The sequence below is a fragment of the Taudactylus pleione genome, unplaced genomic scaffold (genome assembly GCF_031769625.1).
Source record: "Taudactylus pleione unplaced genomic scaffold, aTauple2 ptg001623l, whole genome shotgun sequence".
Classification (NCBI taxonomy): Eukaryota; Metazoa; Chordata; class Amphibia; order Anura; family Myobatrachidae; genus Taudactylus; species Taudactylus pleione.
In genome coordinates this window covers 316,152-339,438 of record NW_028286020.1, presented here as the reverse complement: position 1 = coordinate 339,438, position 23,287 = coordinate 316,152, and the positions used below count along the sequence as shown (strand labels likewise).

At 47.0% G+C, this 23,287-nt stretch overlaps 1 protein-coding gene across 4 annotated transcripts in view; it reads left to right on the top strand.

Moving 5' to 3' along the window:
• ATG2B (autophagy related 2B) overlaps positions 1–23,287 on the top strand; it is a 106,146-nt gene that overhangs the window by 46,306 nt on the left and 36,553 nt on the right. For all 4 annotated transcript variants that reach the window (XM_088464257.1, XM_088464256.1, XM_088464255.1 and 1 more), the window contains exons 20-30: positions 1,817–1,974; positions 7,396–7,568; positions 8,804–8,954; positions 9,237–9,439; positions 12,135–12,215; positions 14,023–14,129; positions 15,371–15,463; positions 15,630–15,700; positions 16,218–16,285; positions 17,501–17,671; positions 19,894–20,035. In XM_088464257.1, coding sequence (XP_088320383.1) covers positions 1,817–1,974; positions 7,396–7,568; positions 8,804–8,954; positions 9,237–9,439; positions 12,135–12,215; positions 14,023–14,129; positions 15,371–15,463; positions 15,630–15,700; positions 16,218–16,285; positions 17,501–17,671; positions 19,894–20,035 — 1,418 coding nt within the window. The remainder of the gene's footprint in view (positions 1–1,816; positions 1,975–7,395; positions 7,569–8,803; positions 8,955–9,236; positions 9,440–12,134; positions 12,216–14,022; positions 14,130–15,370; positions 15,464–15,629; positions 15,701–16,217; positions 16,286–17,500; positions 17,672–19,893; positions 20,036–23,287) is intronic.

Sequence of the window (23,287 nt, the reverse complement as noted above, 5' to 3'; positions counted from 1 at the left end):
CTCTGTCGGTGAAATGGACGTTTCACCTGGCGTATCTGTTTCCTCCGATATCCTTACTTCCTCGGGTTCTGCGGAAATTCAAGCAGGACGGCGGCACGCTCGTGCTGGTGGCTCCGGCGTGGCCCAGACGTCCTTGGTACTCCGATCTGAGGTGCCTCTCCATCGACGCTCCGTACCTTCTTCCTCAGCGTCGGGACCTGTTGTCTCAGGGGCCCTGCCTTTACCCGGATCTGGGTCGGCTGTGTTTGACGGCGTGGCTCTTGAGACAGCCGTCTTGAGGTCTAGGGGTTTCTCCAGTTCAGTGATTGGTACCATGCTTAGGGCACGCAAGCCTGCCTCCGCACGGATTTACCACAGGGTGTGGCGCACTTATTTTCAGTGGTGTGAATCCAGAAACTATGATCCGCAGGTGTTCCGGGTTTCCAGAATCTTGGAATTTCTTCAATCGGGTTTGGACCTCGGCTTACGCCTGGCCTCTCTGAAGGTTCATGTGTCTGCTTTGTCCGTGTGGTTTCAGCGACGGATTGCTACACTGCCAGATGTTTACACCTTTTTCCAAGGTGTTCTCAGGATCCAGCCTCCCTTCGTGCCTCCGGTGGCTCCGTGGGACTTGACGGTGGTACTGAGGGTCTTGCAGGGTCCTCCTTTTGAGCCGCTTGAGTCGGTGGAGCTCAAGTGGCTGACGTTTAAGACCATTTTTCTCCTGGCAATTGCTTCGGCCAGGAGGGTTTCAGAATTGGGGGCGCTTTCCTGTCGCCCTCCTTTTCTGATTTTTCACCAGGACAGGGCAGTGCTCCGCACGCGTCCTGAGTTTTTGCCCAAAGTGGTTTCAAAGTTCCACCTTAATCAGGAACTTGTTGTGCCAGCTTTTCAGTCACCTGATCTTTCGGCTGGTGAGGCTTCCTTGGATGTGGTCCGGGCACTTAGAATCTATGTGGACCGGACTGCTTCGGTTAGGAAGTCGGATTCTTTGTTTGTCCTCTTTGGTTTTCACAAGAGGGGTTGGCCTGCCAACAAGCAAACGATAGCCCGTTGGCTTCGTTCAGTTATTTGTGAGGCTTATGCGCAGGAGGGTTTACCTGTGCCAGCCTCTGTTAAGGCTCATTCCACTCGTTCTGTGGGTCCCTCTTGGGCTGCTAGACGTGGCGCCTCCGCTGTTCAGCTGTGTAAGGCGGCTACTTGGTCTTCAATTCAGACGTTTTTGAGGTTTTATGCGTTTGACACCTTCGCCTCTCAGGATGCATCCTTTGGGCGCCGGGTACTCCTTTCAGCACAGGAGCGTCCCCGCCCTTAGTTGAACTGCTTTGGGACATCCCCAAGGTCAACCCTGTGGACCCCCTATGGACCCTGAAGTAGAAAACAAGAGATATGGTAAGAACTTACCTTTGTTATCTCTGTTTCTACGAAGTCCATAGGGTCCACAGGGCGCCCGCCCTGACGCACCTGGCTTCAAATGGGCTGTGTGGCTGGTCACCGGTTTTCCGTCTCCCATTTCTGTGAGTATGGTTTCTTGTGTGTTCCAGTCTTCCTTCTCTCTGTTTAGTCTCCTCCTCCGGCCTTAGCTGCTTACCAACTGAGGTGCCTGTGGCCGGGGCGGGGTATAGAGGAGGACGGACCCAAGTGCATCCTGGGAGCAGCAAAGCTTTAACTGCGTGGTGCCCGTGGATCCAGATCCAGCTATACCCCAAGGTCAACCCTGTGGACCCTATGGACTTCGTAGAAACAGAGATAACAAAGGTAAGTTCTTACCATATCTCTTGTTATATAATATCTCAGAAGAATACAGAACTCTGATGAATGTATTTTCATGTTTTAGGATAAGCAATGATTTGCTCCTCTGGGAACCCACCGCCCCTTCTCCTGTGGAGACCTTTGAAAACTTGTCGTACGGTATCGGCCTGTCAGTCGCCAGCCAGCTGATCAACACCTTCAGCAAAGACGCAAACAGCGTGTTTAAATCCGCTCTTCGTTACGGTGAGACTTCTAGTCTGCAGATAACGTGCTGATATGTTTTATGTTCTCTTTACATTTATACAGACGGGGAGGGGCTCATTCATGATGCTTTCTCTTACTCTTGTTAATGCTATATAATATAAGCAGCCATTGCAGGCATTCTTCTACTCCTTCCCCTTGCCCACTCCTCCATGTACAGTACAAAGGAAAACAAAATCACGTACAGTACATGAAATTGCTGTTGGATGAGGCTGAGAGGGGCATAGGGGTGTAGAATGGATCTCTCCATCATCAGAGGTAATTTGTGAAGCGCATCTGCATTGCACAACGCCTTGTTTTTGCACCGCTTTACTGTTATCGTCTGCTCAACGTGCTGCAAGTTTCCAGCTCGAGAGGATTTCATTCTATGTAATGAGGGGTGTACGGGCCAGATGATGTGTCAGCCCGACATATTGAACCTGCAACAGCGCCGCATGCGATATCGTCCGATTGGCCGTGCAGTATGGCCGACCGTGCGATTTTGCATGCAACCACGGGAGCGAGCAGATAGTCCGTACACTGGCCCTGATTCAGAGCCGGACGCTCTGACAGAGCGCTCGCTCTGAATCAGGGCCGTCCTTCTTCATTTGTAGTGCGACCTCCTGGCCGCTCGTATAGTTGTGGGTGACCACCCACAGCTATAGCGAGCGGCCAGGAAGATGGTCGCGATAGACCATCGCAACCATCGGGCTTGCGACGAGACCCTTGCGGTAGGGTCTCGATGCCGCAAGCCCAAGAGTGCTTTTGGCTCTGACAGAGCCAAAAGCACTCCCACTGACATCACTTGTGATGTCAGTGGGGCCGACCCTAGACGGTAGGCGTTCCCATGGGAACGCCTCCGTCTGGGCAGCCACGCCCCCGGCCCGCCCACCATAGGGGGCGTGGTGTCACTCAACATCGACAGCACGCCCCCTTTGGTAGGAGACCCGGAGCGACGGCTTGCCCGTCGCTATCCGGGCTATCCGGGTCTCGCGCATGCGCACGACGGAGCCACCTCCGTCATGCGCACTGGGCCAACATCGACCCGCTTGCGAGCGGGTCTGAATCAGGCCCACTATGCGATCCGCACAATCTATTGTTCAGATCCGCGATATATCGTTCTGTGGATCGCGTAGTGTGTACCCAGCATAAGAGAGATGTGAACACCCATACAGCATATTCTTTAAAAATTCACTTATTAAAGGTCATTTTGATTATTCTACAAACCAGCAGACATGTGAAAAACAGCTGTAGTAAGTCCTTTATTTCTGCTCTGTGCCAGAAATAAATAACCGGTTACCTTATAGCCAATTGTAGGAAATGCATTAAGTGTAATGGACTTAAGGGCCTGATTCAGAGATCTATTCGTAAAGCCGATATTTTTGCAGACGGAGCGATTGTTTGCTATTGCGGATGCGCGCACACAACGATTTAAACACCATTTTATGGGCGTGCATAAATTAGCCATTACGATATCAGCGTGTTATATTGGTGATGTAACCAGCTAGATATCAGATATATAGGTGATGTAAACAGCTAGATATCAGCGTGTTATAATGGTGATGTAACCAGCTAGATATCAGCGTGTTATATTGGTGATGTAACCAGCTAGATATCAGCGTGTTATATTGGTGATGTAACCAGCTAGATATCAGATATATAGGTGATGTAACCATCTAGATATCAGCGTGTTATATTGGTGTAACCAGCTAGATATCAGCGTGTTATATTGGTGATGTAACCAGCTAGATATCAGCGTGTTATATTGGTGATGTACCAGCTAGATATCAGCGTGTTATATTGGTGATGTAACCAGCTAGATATCAGCGTGTTATATTGGTGATGTAACCAGCTAGATATCAGCGTGTTATATTGGTGATGTAACCAGCTAGATATCAGCGTGTTATATTGGTGATGTAACCAGCTAGATATCAGCGTGTTATATTGGTGATGTAACCAGCTAGATATCAGCGTGTTATATTGGTGATGTAACCAGCTAGATATCAGCGTGTTATATTGGTGATGTAACCAGCTAGATATCAGAGTGTTATATTGGTGATGTAACCAGCTAGATATCAGCGTGTTATATTGGTGATGTAACCAGCTAGATATCAGCGTGTTATATAGGTGATGTAACCAGCTACATATCAGCGTGTTATATAGGTGATGTAACCAGCTAGATATCAGCGTGTTATATAGGTGATGTAACCAGCTAGATATCAGCGTGTTATATTGGTGATGTAACCAGCTAGATATCAGCGTGTTATATAGGTGATGTAACCAGCTAGCAATCAGCGTGTTATATTGGTGATGTAACCAGCTAGTAATCAGCGTGTTATATAGGTGATGTAACCAGCTAGATATCAGCGTGTTATATAGGTGATGTAACCAGCTAGTAATCAGCGTGTTATATTGGTGATGTAACCAGCTAGATATCGGCGTGTTATATAGGTGATGTAACCAGCTAGCAATCAGCGTGTTATATTGGTGATGTAACCAGCTAGATATCAGCGTGTTATATAGGTGTTGTAACCAGCTAGATATCAGCGTGTTATATTGGTGTAACCAGCTAGATATCAGCGTGTTATATTGGTGTTGTAACCAGCTAGATATCAGCGTGTTGTATTGGTGATGTAACCAGCTAGTAATCAGTGTGTTATATAGGTGATGTAACCAGCTAGATATCAGCGTGTTATATAGGTGATGTAACCAGCTAGCAATCAGCGTGTTATATTGGTGATGTACCAGCTAGCAATCAGCGTGTTATATTGGTGATGTACCAGCTAGATATCAGCGTGTTATATAGGTGATGTAACCAGCTAGCAATCAGCGTGTTATATTGGTGATGTAACCAGTTAGATATCAGCGTGTTATATAGGTGATGTAACCAGCTAGATATCAGCGTGTTATATAGGTGATGTAACCAGCTAGCAATCAGCGTGTTATATTGGTGATGTACCAGCTAGCAATCAGCGTGTTATATAGGTGATGTAACCAGCTAGATATCAGCGTGTTATATAGGTGATGTAACCAGCTAGCAATCAGCGTGTTATATTGGTGATGTAACCAGCTAGATATCAGCGTGTTATATTGGTGATGTAACCAGTTAGATATCAGCGTGTTATATAGGTGATGTAACCAGCTACATATCAGCGTGTTATATAGGTGATGTAACCAGCTACATATCAGCGTGTTATATAGGTGATGTAACCAGTTAGATATCAGCGTGTTATATAGGTGATGTAACCAGCTACATATCAGCGTGTTATATAGGTGATGTAACCAGCTACATATCAGCGTGTTATATAGGTGATGTAACCAGCTAGATATCAGCGTGTTATATTGGTGATGTAACCAGTTAGATATCAGCGTGTTATATAGGTGATGTAACCAGCTACATATCAGCGTGTTATATTGGTGATGTAACCAGCTAGATATCAGCGTGTTATATAGGTGATGTAACCAGCTAGCAATCAGCGTGTTATATTGGTGATGTAACCAGCTAGATATCAGCGTGTTATATAGGTGATGTAACCAGCTAGATATCAGCGTGTTACATTGATGTAACCAGCTAGATATCAGCATGTTATATTGGTGTTGTAACCAGCTAGATATCAGCGTGTTATAATGGTGATGTAACCAGCTAGATATCAGCGTGTTATATAGGTGATGTGACCAGCTAGATATCAGCGTGTTATATAGGTGATGTGACCAGCTAGATATCAGCGTGTTATATAGGTGATGTAACCAGCTAGATATCAGCGTGTTATATTGATGTAACCAGCTAGCAATCAGCGTGTTATATAGGTGATGTAACCAGCTAGATATCAGCGTGTTATATTGGTGATGTGACCAGCTAGATATCAGCGTGTTATATTGGTGATGTGACCAGCTAGATATCAGCGTGTTATATTGGTGATGTGACCAGCTAGATATCAGCGTGTTATATAGGTGATGTAACCAGCTAGCAATCAGCGTGTTATATTGGTGATGTAACCAGCTAGATATCAGCGTGTTATATTGGTGATGTAACCAGCTAGATATCAGCGTGTTACATTGATGTAACCAGCTAGATATCAGTGTGTTATATTGGTGATGTAACCAGCTAGATATCAGCGTGTTATATAGGTGATGTGACCAGCTAGATATCAGCGTGTTATATAGGTGATGTAACCAGCTAGATATCAGCGTGTTATATAGGTGATGTAACCAGCTAGCAATCAGCGTGTTATATTGGTGATGTAACCAGCTAGATATCAGCGTGTTATATTGGTGATGTAACCAGCTAGATATCAGCGTGTTACATTGATGTAACCAGCTAGATATCAGTGTGTTATATTGGTGATGTAACCAGCTAGATATCAGCGTGTTATATAGGTGATGTGACCAGCTAGATATCAGCGTGTTATATAGGTGATGTAACCAGCTAGATATCAGCGTGTTATATAGGTGATGTAACCAGCTAGATATCAGCGTGTTATATAGGTGATGTAACCAGCTACATATCAGCGTGTTATATAGGTGATGTAACCAGCTAGATATCAGCATGTTATATAGGTGATGTAACCAGCTAGATATCAGCGTGTTATATTTATGTAGCCAGCTAGTAATCAGTGTGTTATATAGGTGATGTAACCAGCTAGCAATCAGCGTGTTATATACGTGATGTAACCAGCTAGATATCAGCGTGTTATATAGGTGATGTGACCAGCTAGCAATCAGCGTGTTATATTGGTGATGTAACCAGCTAGCAATCAGCGTGTTATATAGATGATGTAACCAGCTAGATATCAGCGTGTTATATAGGTGATGTACCAGCTAGCAATCAGCGTGTTATATAGGTGATGTACCAGCTAGCAATCAGCGTGTTATATAGGTGATGTGACCAGCTAGATATCAGCGTGTTATATAGGTGATGTGACCATCTAGATATCAGCGTGTTATATTGGTGATGTGACCAGCTAGATATCAGCGTGTTATATTGGTGATGTGACCAGCTAGATATCAGCGTGTTATATTGGTGATGTAACCAGCTAGATATCAGCGTGTTATATTGGTGATGTGACCAGCTAGATATCAGCGTGTTATATTGGTGATGTGACCAGCTAGATATCAGCGTGTTATATTGGTGATGTGACCAGCTAGATATCAGCGTGTTATATTGGTGATGTGACCAGCTAGATATCAGCGTGTTATATAGGTGATGTGACCAGCTAGATATCAGCGTGTTATATAGGTGATGTAACCAGCTAGCAATCAGCGTGTTATATAGGTGATGTGACCAGCTAGATATCAGCGTGTTATATTGGTGATGTAACCAGCTAGATATCAGCGTGTTATATTGGTGATGTAACCAGCTAGCAATCAGCGTATTATATAGGTGATGTAACCAGCTAGATATCAGTGTGTTGCGTCTCTCTGCAGATGATGACAGTGGCTCAGAGGAGGAGACTTTGCAGTACGATTACATCCTGGATTCAAACTATCATTGTCGCAGAAAGAAAAAGCTGGAATGTCAGAGCAAACAGTCCCAGAGTTTCCTGTCTGTCCTGGTCAACATAAACCAGGGCTTGTTCTCTCTGTTTACCGATGTCAAGGTAATACTGGCCGCCTCATTACACCTCTGCTTATCTCCTCTTTTTGTCAAACCAAATGATTGTACATGAATAACACTGACTTGGTGCAATTACTCTGGGTATTATATCCGTGTTTCTTAGGAAAGCTGCAGCTGTTAGTAGGATTTTGCCAACAAGACACTCCCAATTCGCAACATGATTGACAAGCTGCAGCGTGTGTGGGGGGTGGGTGGTACGAGGCCAGGGTCTGCGTTGGTGCATGCAGGTTTCCTTGTCTCGCAGGTGCTAGGACCCGGTCAGGCTGTGATAAGCTTCAGCTACTGCAACCTGGCCGAAGGGGCAACCATCGCCTCTGATGGTTGCGATGGTGAACCCAGACTGTTACCTTTGTCGCAGTGCTGGGAAGGAGGTGTCTGTTTCTTACAGACCCCCCCCTGCTGCATTAGTATTTTAGAGGGACGGAATTGCAGAGCCACTTCTGTGTAGTTATACAATAATTCCGGCCATCTCTGAATCAGGTCCTCTGTATCTACATGATATTTGCGGTCACTCAGTAGACCACTTTTAGCAGGACCGCCCAATATCTCTCACCTCATCGACTGAGTAAAGCTAGGCGCCGTGCTCTGCTCTACCCTCTGTTCTGTAGCCATTATTGGCGTTGTTTGAGTGGCAGTAACAGACCCTGCCATTCCGGGATGACGGTGGAGAGGGCAAAGCACGGCAGAAGCTCTGAGCTGAGAGGACCACCTACCGGGCATTGGGCCTCATTCAGAGGTGGACGGTTATTCCACCGCCGTTGCAGCGGCTGTTCGAAAAATATGCAAAACATCTTGCGGCCCCCGGGATTTGTATTGAGTCGGACACCGGCGGCTTCGCAAATCCAAGCGATTGCATTGAAAGGCGCAGCCTCGTTTGCAGTTGAGTCGATTATCAAAGTTCTGAGTAACCCTATGGTCACGGAGAACGGCCACGGGAAGTAAGACACCGGAGCCACGGCACCGCCTGCGTTTTCCGTTAACTCCCCCAGCTTGAAACTAGACGCACGGTCATATCTCCGATAATCACTCAACAGCGTAAACCACTGCATTGCGTCCATCTCACCGGCCCAGCCCGCAGGATTCATGACCAGAAGAAAAATTATGTCTGTCTCTTCAAATTGCGTAGTTCAGTCATGTAAAAAAAAACTATATGTAATATTATAGTGATTTCGTATTAAAATACTTGTTGTGAACATAAAACCTAATGTTTGCCAGCAGCAGGCGGAGGGGAAGGTAATGGAGGACAAGCACGGAGAGTTTTGGTTGGAGTTTAACAGTGGATCTCTCTTTACTGTGACAAAATATGAAGGATTTGAAGACAAACACTATTTATGTCTCCACGCAAGCAGCCTGAGCCTCTACCACCAAGGTACAGTACACGCTCCCTGTGTGATGTCTTCCGATGGGGATTAATGGGGCCTAGAAATACAGTAACTGTATTCGTGATTTGTGATGGGAAAAATACTGCACTACCCCTCGTGACCAGCAGAGGGAGCCTCTGGTTCATCTGTTGTCTGTACTGTACCTTTGGGTTACTGCACAGACCTCCTATGTACTGTACAATTTGGAGGGTGAAAAAAAAAAACTATAATCAATCAGCTTTACGTTTTTATTACCATAGAACTAAATTATTTCTTGTCCACCTACACAGGTGTTTTGGACGGTGTGGTTCATCCTGCCGACCTCAGACTTCCTAGCGTGCCCCGACCACACTGGTTAGAGCCGACCGTTTATTCCTCTGAAGAGGACGGGACCAGTAACCGCGTGAATGGCAATGGAGTGGGAGTGGACAGTCTGAGCATGCTGACCGTGGCAGTGAAAATCCAGTCCGATAAATCTGAAAATAACACAAAGGTGGCCTCATGGTTACTAGTCCTCTCTCTAATGACACGTTGTAGGCACGTGGGCAGCAGCTGGGGGATGCACTAATGTTGTAATTGGGATAGAGAACTGGTTTAGGATCCCTGGTAAATTTGAGCAAGGATGGGTTCCTGAAAACGCAAAGAAAATGACACGAGTAAGATTATTACACCCTGGTGGGACCATTCATACCCCATTCTATAATGCAGACTAATATTTGGGGTTGGTTCAGCTGTCAGTAGAGTATTTTGTAGCCAGTAGAACATATTTAGAAAGACACAGGGCCTGATTCAGACCCGCTCACGAGCGCTGAGCGTTCGCAACTGGGTCGATGGTGGCCCAGAGCGCATGCGCAAGACGGAGCAGGCTCCGTCATGCGCATGCGCGAGACCCGGATAGCGATGGGCAATCCGTCGCTCCGGGTCTCGTACCAAAGGGGGCGTGCCTTCGATTTTGAGTGACGGCCCGCCAACCAAAGGAGGGGATGGCTTGCCAAACGGAGGCGTTCCCATGTGAATGCCTACCGTCTGGGGCCGGCCCCACTGACATCACAAGTGATGTCAGTGGGAGTGCTTTTGGCTCTGTTAGAGCCGAAAGCTCTCTGGGGCTTGCGGCAACGAGACCCTACCACAAGGGTCTCGTTGCAAGCCCGATGGTCTTGACCATCGCGACCATAATCATGGCCGCTCGCTGTAGCTGTGGGTGGTCACCCACAGCTATGCGAGCGGCCAGGAGGCCGTTCTACAGAAAAAAAAAAAAAAAGACCTGCCATGATTCAAAGCGAGCGCTCTGTCAGAGCGACCGACTGTGAATCAGAGCCACAGTTTGTAGATAGTGCTATCCAGTGTGTAATGTACACTTACAAATATTATATATATAATTCTCATTTTATGACTGATATTATATTCGCTGGGACATATGCAGATTGGTTACTGTCACAATTTACAAAGGGGAAAAAAAAAATCAAACCATTTATATTTGTACGGTCACCCTAATGTACAGATATGTCCTCATACCCTTATTCTCTTTACTCCATATGGCGCAAGACATGGAGCGATTCCCGCGCTGCGTACTTTTTCCTCAGTTTTACTATTTTCTTCAATTTTGGGTCTTAGTGCCCTGCCGATCGCAAATTTCCCGATTATCGGCAATCTGCACACGTGCAGGACCCGTTTCGCGCGTGCACTGAGTGGGTCCTGTATAATCGCACGCAGGCCCGGTTTGTGGGGCGGTGCAGGGAAGCCCTGTATTGCCATAAATGGGGGCGTGACGCAAGCTGACGGGACCCGGCCAGGCTGCGGTGAGCTACCGCAGCCTGATTCCGGTCGCAGCGATGGGATCGCCGATGCAGCAAAGAGGTGTCGGACACCTCCTGCTGCAATTTCATGTTTGCAGGACGGAATAGCGCAGCCGCTTGTGTGCGACTTTGCAATTCTGTCCGCTGCTGAATCAGGTCCTTAGTTGGCACTTAGTGTAATAGCTACGGAGTATTTTAGTCACAATGGCATAGGTGTAAAGTCGCAGATTAAACATAGCTATGCACGGCGAGGATCACGTAATCGTTCATTATATCGTGTAGTGGACATTGAGCCCACACTGAACGATATATCGTTCAGTGCCGACACCTTCCCTCATCCCCAAGCCTGCACAGCCTGACAATATCATCAGGTTGGACAGCAGGTTCACGCGATGAGCGACGGCGTCAACTACCAGCGGGAGCGCGCATCCCTGGGCGTTGACGGCATATCCACCGCACAATATTGCGGACGATTGAGCGATTACGATGTCATTATAGTTCAATCGTTCATTATATCGTGTAGCGATTATGCAGTTTTAGCATCGCTGTTGCATATTATTTTGATGCTAAAATATGGTAAAGTGCAGGAGGCGTCTCGTGTAAATAGACACCTCCTGCTGGCTTCTGTGATGCGTCCAAGGATGCAGCATCAGATCACTCTGCGTTTCCATCGCTCATCTGGGTTACTCAGGGTGGCCTGTGTTGTCACACAGCTGAAGCCAGAGAAGCTGCATAAAAGCAGCCACTGGCTTCACTGCGCCCAGAAAACGGAGCCGACACGCTGCTTGGCGCCGGCACATCATTCTGCGGCTTAGGAGGCCCTGCGAGTGAGATCTCGCAGACACTGATCCATACATGTACAGATCTTGCGCACGCGCCGATCGGCCACCATTGGAGTTGTACGCAAACCATCAGGCCCATAGTGTACTAGGTACTCAGGATTAATATTTTTGTCAGTATGTTTGTCAGAAATGAATTGGTATAAAGTGTCGGATAAAGCACAAGGACGCGTGCCGCAGGTCACTCGTGTCAGACCGGTCCTTTGCCTTTTTACCCTAGATTGAGCGCCTTTTTCTTCAAGTTTGCTACTTTTTCCTCCGTTGTGCTTTTTTGTCTCAGTTCTGCTTTTTAGCTCGATTATAGTTTACTAGGTACTTATCTGCGCCAAAACGCTAATTCTAAATCGTAAAGTCTGTATCGCTAATCAGGACTATTATGAGAATAGGTGTATGTGGACACATCTGTATCGCACAACGTTATCCCACACAAGTGGTTTTATTTATTTCTAACGCTAAGACGTTCCTTATAGTGATGAGCTGTGTATTGCGGTTACACCGTGATTGTGTGCGCTGCGGTGCTGTAACGGTGAGTGTTATACTCTTTGTCTTCCAGGAGTTCCTTATTGCGGTGGGTCTGCGAGGAGCAACGCTTCAACACCGCGTACTTCACTCCGAACACACCTGGCACGAACAGGTCCGGAGCCGTTTCTTACCTATTGTGTGCAGCTGTTAAAGTTGACGTAATCGGTTGTAACATCGGAGGAGATGTATGATGTGGCGATGTGTGTAAAATCAGTAACTTTGCACGCTAAGTGCTGCAATTACCGCTTCCCTGCGTTTAGTATGCGCCCCTGTCATTAACGGCGCGGCTATCCCCTGATCGGGTGCTGAAGTGGTGAGGCAATGTATGAATGGTCAGTGGCGCTGACCGTTCCGACAACAGCAACTATCCATTTTGATACCTGCAGCTGTCGCTGCCAGACTACAGCACGGTCCCTGGCTGCCAAAATATGCAACCAGGGACCGTGCTTCAAAGTATGCAGCCAGGGACGTGCTTCAAAGTATGCAGCCAGGGACTGTGCTTCAAAGTATGCAGCCAGGGACCGTGCTTCAAAGTATGCAGCCAGGGACCGTGCTTCAAAGTATGCAGCCAGGGACCGTGCTTCAAAGTATGCAGCCAGGGACCGTGCTTCAAAGTATGCAGCCAGGGACCGTGCTTCAAAGTATGCAGCCAGGGACCGTGCTTCAAAGTATGCAGCCAGGGACCGTGCTTCAAAGTATGCAACCAGGGACCGTGCTTCAAAGTATGCAACCAGGGACCGTGCTTCAAAGTATGCAGCCAGGGACCGTGCTTCAAAGTATGCAGCCAGGGACCGTGCTTCAAAGTATGCAGCCAGGGACCGTGCTTCAAAGTATGCAGCCAGGGACCGTGCTTCAATAAAAATATCTGACCGGCACATGCCCAGATTCACTGCAAGCCTAAAGAGGGAGAGTGCGATTAACTGGGCAGGTGAATTAGCCCTCTACCTCTTTGCAGCAAACCGGGTGATAATACATGCGGGTGGTGTGTTGACCTGCTTCGTCGCGATAAATAGACGCAGCAAGTACTGGCACTTATGTATAGCAGTAATACTGTATTAAATAAGATGTGATACTGTATATGTAATGAGACCAGCAGTCATGTGATGAGTAGTCTGTGCTAGATTGTTGTAATGTTATATGGCATCTGCTCTAGATTATTATACACCCACATGAGAAGGGCACTCGGGTTGGGTAGGGAATGCCGGTGCTCGGGATTCCGGCAATCAAAAACCCAACGCCGGCATCGTGACAGGGTTAGGATACCAACACCTGTCGGTTAGGTATCCTAACCCCCTAACCACCCTGCTAGTGTCTAACACTCCCCCTAACCTGCTACTTGCCTTGGGGATGCCTGCAGTCGGGATTCTGACAAGCGTCGGGATTACGGCGCCGGTATTCTTAATGCTGGCATCCCTTTTGCCAGGACCTTGACCGGATCCCCTTTAAACACATTTATGAAGAAATCTGCAATGTAAGCCAATGTACCTACACACAGATATGGTATAAACTTTGTTGAATGAATACATTTTTGGTGTGTAAGATTGTTCTTAAAGACATTATAATTATTGCATAGCTAAATGTAGTATTTATACATACATATATTATCTACCTGTATTGTGTTAATGGGTTCTATAGTGCCCTGATACAGTAACTTGAAACAGAGCTTTGTGAGAGTTGGATGCTCTTTAATAAGGCGAAGAGCTGAAGTGGGCGTGGCTTGTAAGGGAACGTGTAAAAAGTGTGAGAGTACTTACAGGTGTATCTAGGGACAGTGTACAGCGTGTCAGCTCCACCCACTATCTTCTACCTGCTGCTAAACAATACAGTTTTATTTAATTAGGAGATGAAGTCATCGCATATATATATAATCTCAATTTGCATATACAGCATCTTCAGTTTTCTTTTCTTTTTAAATGTAGATACTGCAGTTTCTGAATATTTCGGACGAGCCGGTGTTAGGCTATAACCCCCCAACTTCCATTACCACTTTTCATATTCACCTGTGGAGTTGCGCTCTGGACTACAGGTAATGACTACGTGCGTCTTGCTATCCTGTAACCGTTAGATGAGGAACGCCCAACATGTTACTGGTAACTGCTTTTGCGAGATAGACTAACTACTCAGACGTTAAAAACAGTGCTGTATTAAACTGTATTATAAGACATTAGCTCTATTATTACACGATTAATTTTTCCACTCTGTTTAGAAATCACAGTTCTTGTCTAAGTGATGTCACTAGTTCCTGTTAATTGGCTGCACTTGTATGAACATTGGTTTATAGCATAAGAAGTCTGTTTCCATTGATCCTCATATACAAAGAGCTCACTTACGTTTTGCAATGATGCGCCTAGATGGCTGGCCAGCTTACGTCATGGTGCACGCATGCGCTCCACTCCCAGATGGCTCCACCCACTGGGATGTGTCTGTCTTTCTACTAAATTGGTGTATTGATGGCTCGCAGTAATAATAAGAGTGATAGGAAAGTGAGCTGTCTTTATGACCTGTCACTTTGTGTTAGAAAATGTATTTTACATTAGGCAAAGTGCACCTAGAAATGCGTTTCTCTGCTGATGTGCATCTGGAAGCTGCGAAATGCGTTGCAGTAAAAGTATAGAACAAAACCCAATCTCCACCAGCTTATAGCTGCTGCACATGTAACGTGTTTTTACAGAATTAAAATAGTGATGCGCTCCCCCACCTATCAAGTAACGTCCCTAAACATCTGCCCTCTGTACCCTTTTCTCTCATTTTAATCTGGTCCTGCAAAATAAAATCTTGTTTTTGCGCTGCTGCGCAATACTCGGAACACTGATGCAGTTATTGTCTACTTACCAAGGAACACCTTCGCTTCCCCCAACGCCTCCCGTTCCTCCGCAAACGCCGCCATTTTACTACGCAAACCCGTGCGTTTTGGCAGAAATCCATGTGCGAATGAAGGCTAATGACATTAGCAAATAGAACTTTGCACTACGTCTCAGACATTTTATACTTTGTAAATAAAGACCACTATAAGTTAATGAGACTTTTCGCTCTGCAAAACATCAACTCTTTAGTGCACAGAAAGATCAGTCCCCCCCAAGCAACACAGAGATTACATAAATGATTTGTAATAGCCTAAGTACTAACTTGTGCTTGCTGCTAGCCGACCTTTTCGTATTAAGTTGAATTTTTGATTTATGCAGCTGCAGAATTGACCTTTCTCACTTGATTTGCTTGCTGGTGTATGGCGCCTGATGTTACGACCAGTTCTGTTTTCTTAATTCACAGGCCTCTCTACTTACCAATACGAGCTCTGCTGACTGTTGAGACCTTCAGTGTTTCCAGCAGTGTTTCATTGGACAAATCCTCCTCCAGCCTCCGGTATTGCCACATTACTTTCATGAGTCTTCTGAATGAACTGCTTGAAAAGTTTTATAAGTCTGTTTTACACAATGTGCTGCTGTGGCCAGCAGATGGCGCTATTGTCTCTGCACTTTGCTGTATACATTAAGTCCCATTTTTCATCTCTTTATGTCCCCATTTTTAGGATTATCTTGGATGAGGCTGCCCTTCACTTATCTGACAAATGCAATGCGGTGTCCGTCAACTTACACCGAGGTAAGAATGGGGACACGGGAGGTTAATTTGCACAGATAAAACGGCATGTATACCATCTGCGGTGTTTGGATCTCATTTCTATTCTGATGACGCAAAATTAAATATCGTTGATCCATGTTGGCGGCATTAGAGGTGCGTGAGTGTGCCAAGCCTGCATTTAGCTAGGAACACGAGATCCGCCAAGGTTGTCTTACAAAAGGATGTAGAATTATGCCACCATCTTGACACGGCAGATCCCATGGCGGATCCAGGCCGCACGCTATATAGTAGTGTCTGACAGCCGAGGGGCAAGCATGGTATCTTGCTCGGGCACACTGATGGTATTTTGATCACATTGAAACGACCTGGCATCTTCCTCTACCTGCTTCTCGGGCACACCTGTGCGGCCGCAGTAGTAAGACTGATTGGTGGATGGCACTGGTTATTGACCAATCAACGTGCAAGAGGTAGGCAGGGCTATGCTAAGTCACTCATTTATACTCTTATGAAAGAGTTACATTAAAATTTCATTTTCCAGATTATGTACGAGTCTTGGACATGGGACTTTTAGAACTGACCATACTGGCTGTAAAGTTTGGAGAAAAGGTAATTTTATTTTGTGACCTTCAAATACGGATAATAAGCAATTCTGTTTTACAAAGACACCATGCCAAAAAACACTAATGGATGGGAGCGCCAGGTGTTGTTTGCTGGGGATCCCAGACCTCACCATGGCCTGAATGTGCTGACCAAGGTGCACTTTTGTCAGGGAGTGGGCAGTCATTGCAGCTGGGTGCGTAGTTAAAAATTTTCCACACTCTATGGCAGGGCTCGACAAATCCCGGGGGCCAGGTCGCCATGGCTACCAGATTTTGCAGTGAGGGAGGAAGCAGATCCTCATCAGCTCTGGCGGAGATTCGTGCCTATAGTATTGCGGTGATCATATCATGCACAGGAGTGCATGTGCTGAGTGTCACCTGTGGTGACTGCTGTGCCTGTGTCCGTCCTGGCCTGCACTGACTCCTCCTCTCCATCCTGGCCTGCTCTGATCCCTGTTGTCTGTCTCAGTCTACGCTGATCCTCCTGTACGTCCCGGCTGTCTACTGTCTCCTATCTCCGGCTGCATAGAGCTCTCTGATAGTAGGGTCTATGCGTGGCCAGGGATTGCGGAGCGGCTTCAGAGGGATAGTGATGTGACCACAAGGGGAGGGGGGTTCTGTTGTACTTTCTGGCACCATTATGTTATGTGAAATGTGGTCCGGTATTACTGGAGGGTGGGGGGTGGAGCAGGGGAGCTGTGCAGAGCAGTGAGGGGGCCTCCATGTTACTGTATCCATTCAACTGTGACCATTTTGTGGACTAGTATAGTGTGTATAACACACAGAACTGTGCTCCTCACTCGCTCTAATTTTTTTTGGGGGGGACGGTGGTCTGGCTCCTACACTTTCATCCTGGCTGCTAGATTTTAGAAAACGTTGTCAAGCCCTGCTCTTTGGGGTTAGTGTATGTCAACGCTAACTGGACGGTCCAGTCAGGAGCCACTTACACTGCCCATATCCCGCCTCAGCGTCCTGAACTTCCAGGACGTGTTCAGTCCACTGATTTTTACCGCTCTCTCCTGGCGTCACTCCCGGCTTCACTAGAGCTGTTTGCAAGTAACAGAAGGACAATTGGTCAGACCCTAAGAATATGAAAATGTTTTTGAAGAGTTTTTAATATAACAAAAAAAAAAAAAATTTAACAAGAATAATTTAAATTGTTTCTTTATATTTGTTTAACTGAGAAGGCTGAGAGTCATCCTAATGCCCCGTGTTCTTTCAGAACAAGCCCCGGTTCGAGATGTATTGTTCTAGCGATGTGATTCATATCCGGACTTGCTCAGACTCTTGTGCTGCGCTGATGAACCTCATCCAGTATATCGCCAGCTACGGAGACCTCCACCCACCGACCAGGACCCAGACGTCGCCCGGAGCACAGAAGAAAACCAAGAAGGTAAGAATCTAAGGGCCGTATTCATTTAGCGGTGAAAATGGCCATTTTTCGTACTTTGGCGAAAAACCACTGCACAAATTGTGGGCAAAAAAATAGTTGAAAATGGTTTTAACGTATTGGGTCTGATTTTTTTGGGAGGGGCGGTATGGATGCGTCAAGTGTTTTAAACATCGCACGCAGTCGCAGCAGGCGGTTTTTTTAACCATATTTAAAATTGTGTTTTTACAACATGAAAATATACTTGCATCCATTTTAACGTACCCCCAATTTACGTGGAACAGTAATTTCCTGTAAAAATTGCTTTCTATCTTTTTGTAATGATTTTTTTTTTTTTTTTTGCGCGTCGTTTTTCACCAATGTACGCAACTTATGACATTTTTTATTTCTCTAATTTATCATTAGGTGGGGTGTACAAAGGGTTCTGAAAGAAATCCCCACTTATTTCACCAAAAATAGGGATTTTGCATTTTTTTTTTTTTTTTTCCTGGTCTGGGATGGAGAAAACTTTTCTCCAGTTTTTTATCGCCTGTTGCCGTTTTCGACTGTTTTTTTGGCAAAAATGTCAATTTGGCAAAAAAAAACCCACCCGATTTTGCCGCTAATTGAATATGGCCCTATGGCGGAACACACAGAGTATGATAACATAGAAGAATGACTTCTGGTCATGTGATACTCCCCTTATTGGCAATGCCTCGTGCACACGCCAAGGTCTCGGGTTGCCAGTTACCATGTGGGCTGTCTCCACTCTACAACGATTATGAGCAGAGTGACATTCAGGACACAGAGGCCCAAGATGGCTACACATGCATCAGAGCTCAGGATGTACATTGCTTAGTAACAGCGGAACTACATGGTCTTCTGAAGTCTCTGCCAGAGTCTCTCGGACAGGGGAAGGGGCTTTTCAGTGGGTTATCTAAGCACACATTACTGCATTGTACGTAGGCATGGCTTTTGACCATTAATGGTTTGTGGTAGCTAGTAGGTGGTTTCCCCATTGATACAGAGAGGTCTGATGACAAAGTAATGGGCGGTCGCAGTCTTTGCATGCCTAAATACCTGCCAATGGTGATAAACCATAGACAATTGATGACATGTGTCATGATAACCGGCTCTCATTATCCTGTGTTACTCCGTCATATGTTGGGGGCATACACAAGTTTTTTAAACGATAGTTTTGAAACATTGAACAGTAGTCTTAGCTGTCCCCTGGCGCATAACAATGGGGCGTTCTTTAACCCGCTCCGTCCACCTACTTCCATTGTGCCAGTACGTCTTCCCCATTTCTGCCAGTTATCCCAGCAGAAGCACAGAAGAGCCGGGTGTCCTTCAAAACCACAACAGCTTGTTGGATCCACTGTGTTACTGGCAAAGCATAGGCAATAAGGGCAGAACTCTCCCAGGTCTGCCAGCTCTATATGGGCATTTCGTCGCCAGAGCTGATACAAAGTTCTGTAAGTTGCCAAGTTTGGTGGCAAAGCCATAATGACACTTGGTTAAGGCTGAAGAGAAGTTCGTGTCTATCTTCCAACCCTCACATGAGTCTGCATTAGGACGTCCGCACGGTGCTGTATCCCCTCCAATGAAACTGGAGAAGAAAAGGGATATCTTTGTATGGGATGTAGTCGGCATCCCAGCGTGCGGGATGCCGATGATTAAATATCAGCGCCGCAATCCCAACAGGTCGGGTGCCTGACACCAGTATCGCAATGTTAGGGGGAGGTTAGGGCGTGGGCTTAGAGTTAGGCACTAGGGGAAGGGTTAGGCACTGGGGAGGGAGGGTTAGGATCAGGGTGCGGGGAGGGGGAGGTTAGGTTTAGGTACTAGGTGGGGGGGGGTTAGGGTGCGGGGAGAGGAAAGTTAGGCACTAGGGCGGGGAGGTTAGGCACAGGGGAGGGAGGATTGGGATAGGGGTTTTGGAAAACACTTGCCATTCGGTCCTATGGGTGTCGGAAATTCTGTCTGTCAGGATGCCGCAGTCGGTATTCTGACCAGCGCCGTCCCGACATCCAGGATTTTATACACAACCCCTTTGTACTCCTCATTTTTTTTGTTTAACGGACTTCATTGGGGATCACGGATCCCATTCTTTGTCTGTGCAGCGATGGTTGATCATTGTTGTTAGTTTGGGTTCACCTGAATTTGAAGTTACTATATTATTAAACAATGCTATTAATTCACCAAACATCTACTGATGGGTTCCCTTTAAAATCATTATGTTGCAGAGTGACGCATCTACGGGTTCCAGCTCCCGCGGACCATTGCTGGCTGAGGCAGAGCAGCAGATCCTGCGCGATTTAATGAGTGACGCCATGGAGGATTCCGACACGTACCAGGATGCCTCTCCTGTAAAACCTCAGCTGAACGGTAACTTAATGCAGATCTGTCACCAGGTCCTTATGTTACTATAACTACATACGTATTGCCATGTGCCAGGCCTCCATCCTAGGCCCCCTTCCTCTATACTTTATATTATTAACTAACTCCTCTCAGTGGGACGTACGAATATGACTAGTTGTTGGACAGTTTTGTTCTATATATTTTTATTTTATTGTGCTTTTATATGTCCATTAATTCCAAAACTGTATTTAGCTGAATTACACTTACAGCGACTAATGCAGAGTTGAACGCACGCTCGGACGCAGAGTATCTTGCGTTACATGCGCTATGCACGCCCAGACGCAGAGTATCTTGAGTTACATGCGCTATGCACGCCCAGACGCAGGGTATCTTGCGTTACATGCGCCATGCACGCCCGGACGCATAGTATCTTGCGTTACATGCGCCATGCACGCCCGGACACAGAGTATCTTGCGTTACATTCGCTTCACACGCCCGGACGCAAAGTATCTTGCGTTACATGCGCTACGCACGCCCGGACGCAGAGTATCTTGCGTTACATGCGCTATGCACGCCCGGACGCAGAGTATCTTGCGTTACATGCGCTACGCACGCCCGGACGCAAAGTATCTTGCGTTACATGCGCTACGCACGCCCGGACGCAGAGTATCTTGCGTTACATGTGCTATGCATGCCCGATCTTGCGTTACATGCGCCATGCACGCCCAGACGCAGAGTATCTTGCGTTACATGCGCTATACACACCCAGACACAGAGTATCTTGCGTTACATGCGCTATGCACGCCCAGACGCAGGTTATCTTGTGTTACATGCGCCATGCACGCCCGGACACAGAGTATCTTGCGTTACATGCGCCATGCACGCCCGGACACAGAGTATCTTGCGTTACATGCGCCATGCACGCCCGGACACAGAGTATCTTGCGTTACATGCGCCATGCACGCCCGGACACAGAGTATCTTGCGTTACATTCGCTTCACACGCCCGGACGCAAAGTATCTTGCGTTACATGCGCTACGCACGCCCGGACGCAGAGTATCTTGCGTTACATGCGCTATGCACGCCCGGACGCAGAGTATCTTGCGTTACATGCGCTACGCACGCCCGGACGCAGAGTATCTTGCGTTACATGCGCTACGCACGCCCGGACGCAGAGTATCTTGCGTTACATGCGCTACGCACGCCCGGACGCAAAGTATCGTGCGTTATATGCGCTACGCACACCCAGACGCAGAGTATCTTGCGTTACATGCGCTATGCACGCTCGGACGCAGAGTATCTTGCGTTACCTGCCTTACGCACGCCCGGACGCAGAGTATCTTGCGTTACATGCGCTACGCACGCCCGATCTTGCGTTACATGCGCCATGCACGCCCGGACGAAGAGTATAGTGCGTTATATGCGCTATGCACACCCAGACGCAGAGTATCTTGCATTACATGCGCTACGCACGCCCGGACGCAGAGTATCTTGCGTTACATGCGCTATGCATGCCCAGACGCAGAGTATCTTGCGTTACATGCGCTATGCACGCCCGGACGCAGAGTATCTTGCGTTACATGCGCTACGCTCGCCCGGACGCAAATTATCGTGCGTTATATGCGCTACGCACACCCAGACGCAGAGTATCTTGCGTTACATGCGCTATGCACGCTCGGACGCAGAGTATCTTGCGTTACCTGCCTTACGCACGCCCGGACGCAGAGTATCTTGCGTTACATGCGCTACGCACGCCCGATCTTGCGTTACATGCGCCATGCACGCCCGGACGAAGAGTATAGTGCGTTATATGCGCTATGCACACCCAGACGCAGAGTATCTTGCATTACATGCGCTACGCACGCCCGGACGCAGAGTATCTTGCGTTACATGCGCTATGCATGCCCAGACGCAGAGTATCTTGCGTTACATGCGCTATGCACGCCCGGATGCAGAGTATCTTGCGTTACATGCGCTATGCACGCCCGGACGCAGAGTATCTTGCGTTACATGCGCTATGCACGCTCAGACACAGAGTATCTTGCGTTACCTGCCTTACGCACGCCCGTACGCAGAGTATCTTGCGTTACATGCGCTACGCACGCCCGATCTTGCGTTACATGCGCCATGCACGCCCGGACGCAGAGTATCTTGCGTTACATGCGCTACGCACGCCCGATCTTGCGTTACATGCGCCATGCACGCCCGAACGCAGAGTATCGTGCGTTATATGCGCTATGCACACCCAGACGCAGAGTATCTTGCGTTACATGCGCTGTGCACGCCCAGAAAGGGAACTTACCCCTATTGTATGTGGTTATGCACATCCGCTCGCATTTTTGCACGTATCAAACCTGACAACCGGAGAGACAGAACAGGGGTGGGAAGGGCTGTTCTCTCGTAGGCAACGATGAGTAAGTATTTAAGCAAATGCGGTCCATGCTGACCAACAAGAAATATGCTATTTTTACGTTCACTTTTCGTTTGATTGATTTACGCCAACTTCGCTGCCAACTCTGCATTGTGCCCCTCCCCACAGCGCTACCGTGCAACTCCGGGTACACAAATGGTGCGTCCCTGTACAGACAGGTTATCCAACTAGTGCTGGGAGAGAAGAGAGGTTGCCCACGTGCTGCCGGGAGTTGTAGTTTGGTGTAGGCTTAGGAGCTTATTGTTACAGTGCACTGAGCCTCGCTCTAGGACTACAGAGACCATCATGCAACACGACTGCTTTCCTAACTTTATCACACAACGGACAAATCAGTGAAGGCAGCCTAATAATGTGTAGAAAAAATGGGGTGCCCTCCAGGTTCACAGCTGAAGGTGTCAGGCTGCTATTCTAGGGGTCCAATGGCACCCATAAATCTAAGGAGAGGCAGTATAAAATAATAGCGCCAATCGTCTAACCCGGACCAATAAAATACAGAACAGACAGATAAAAATACATTTATTGCATATAATAAAAGAGGTTTGTTCAATTGTACTCAATTATAATCCTAAATATATAGCATAAAATGCATATGTGCATAATCTAATACAAATATAATTATGATTGGTGCATAGTCAGAAAAACTCTCTGATATGCTGACACAAATGGAAAAATTGTAAAAGGACTAGGATGAACTGCAAAAAACAGTGCATAGGTGGGTATAGAACAATGAGGGACAATGGACAGACCTATGCTATATATCTATTATCGTGATAAATTGCACACATAGATGCAATTAATAAGATCCATATCTCTAATTAAGGAAATACAAAACAATGGTTGATGTCAGG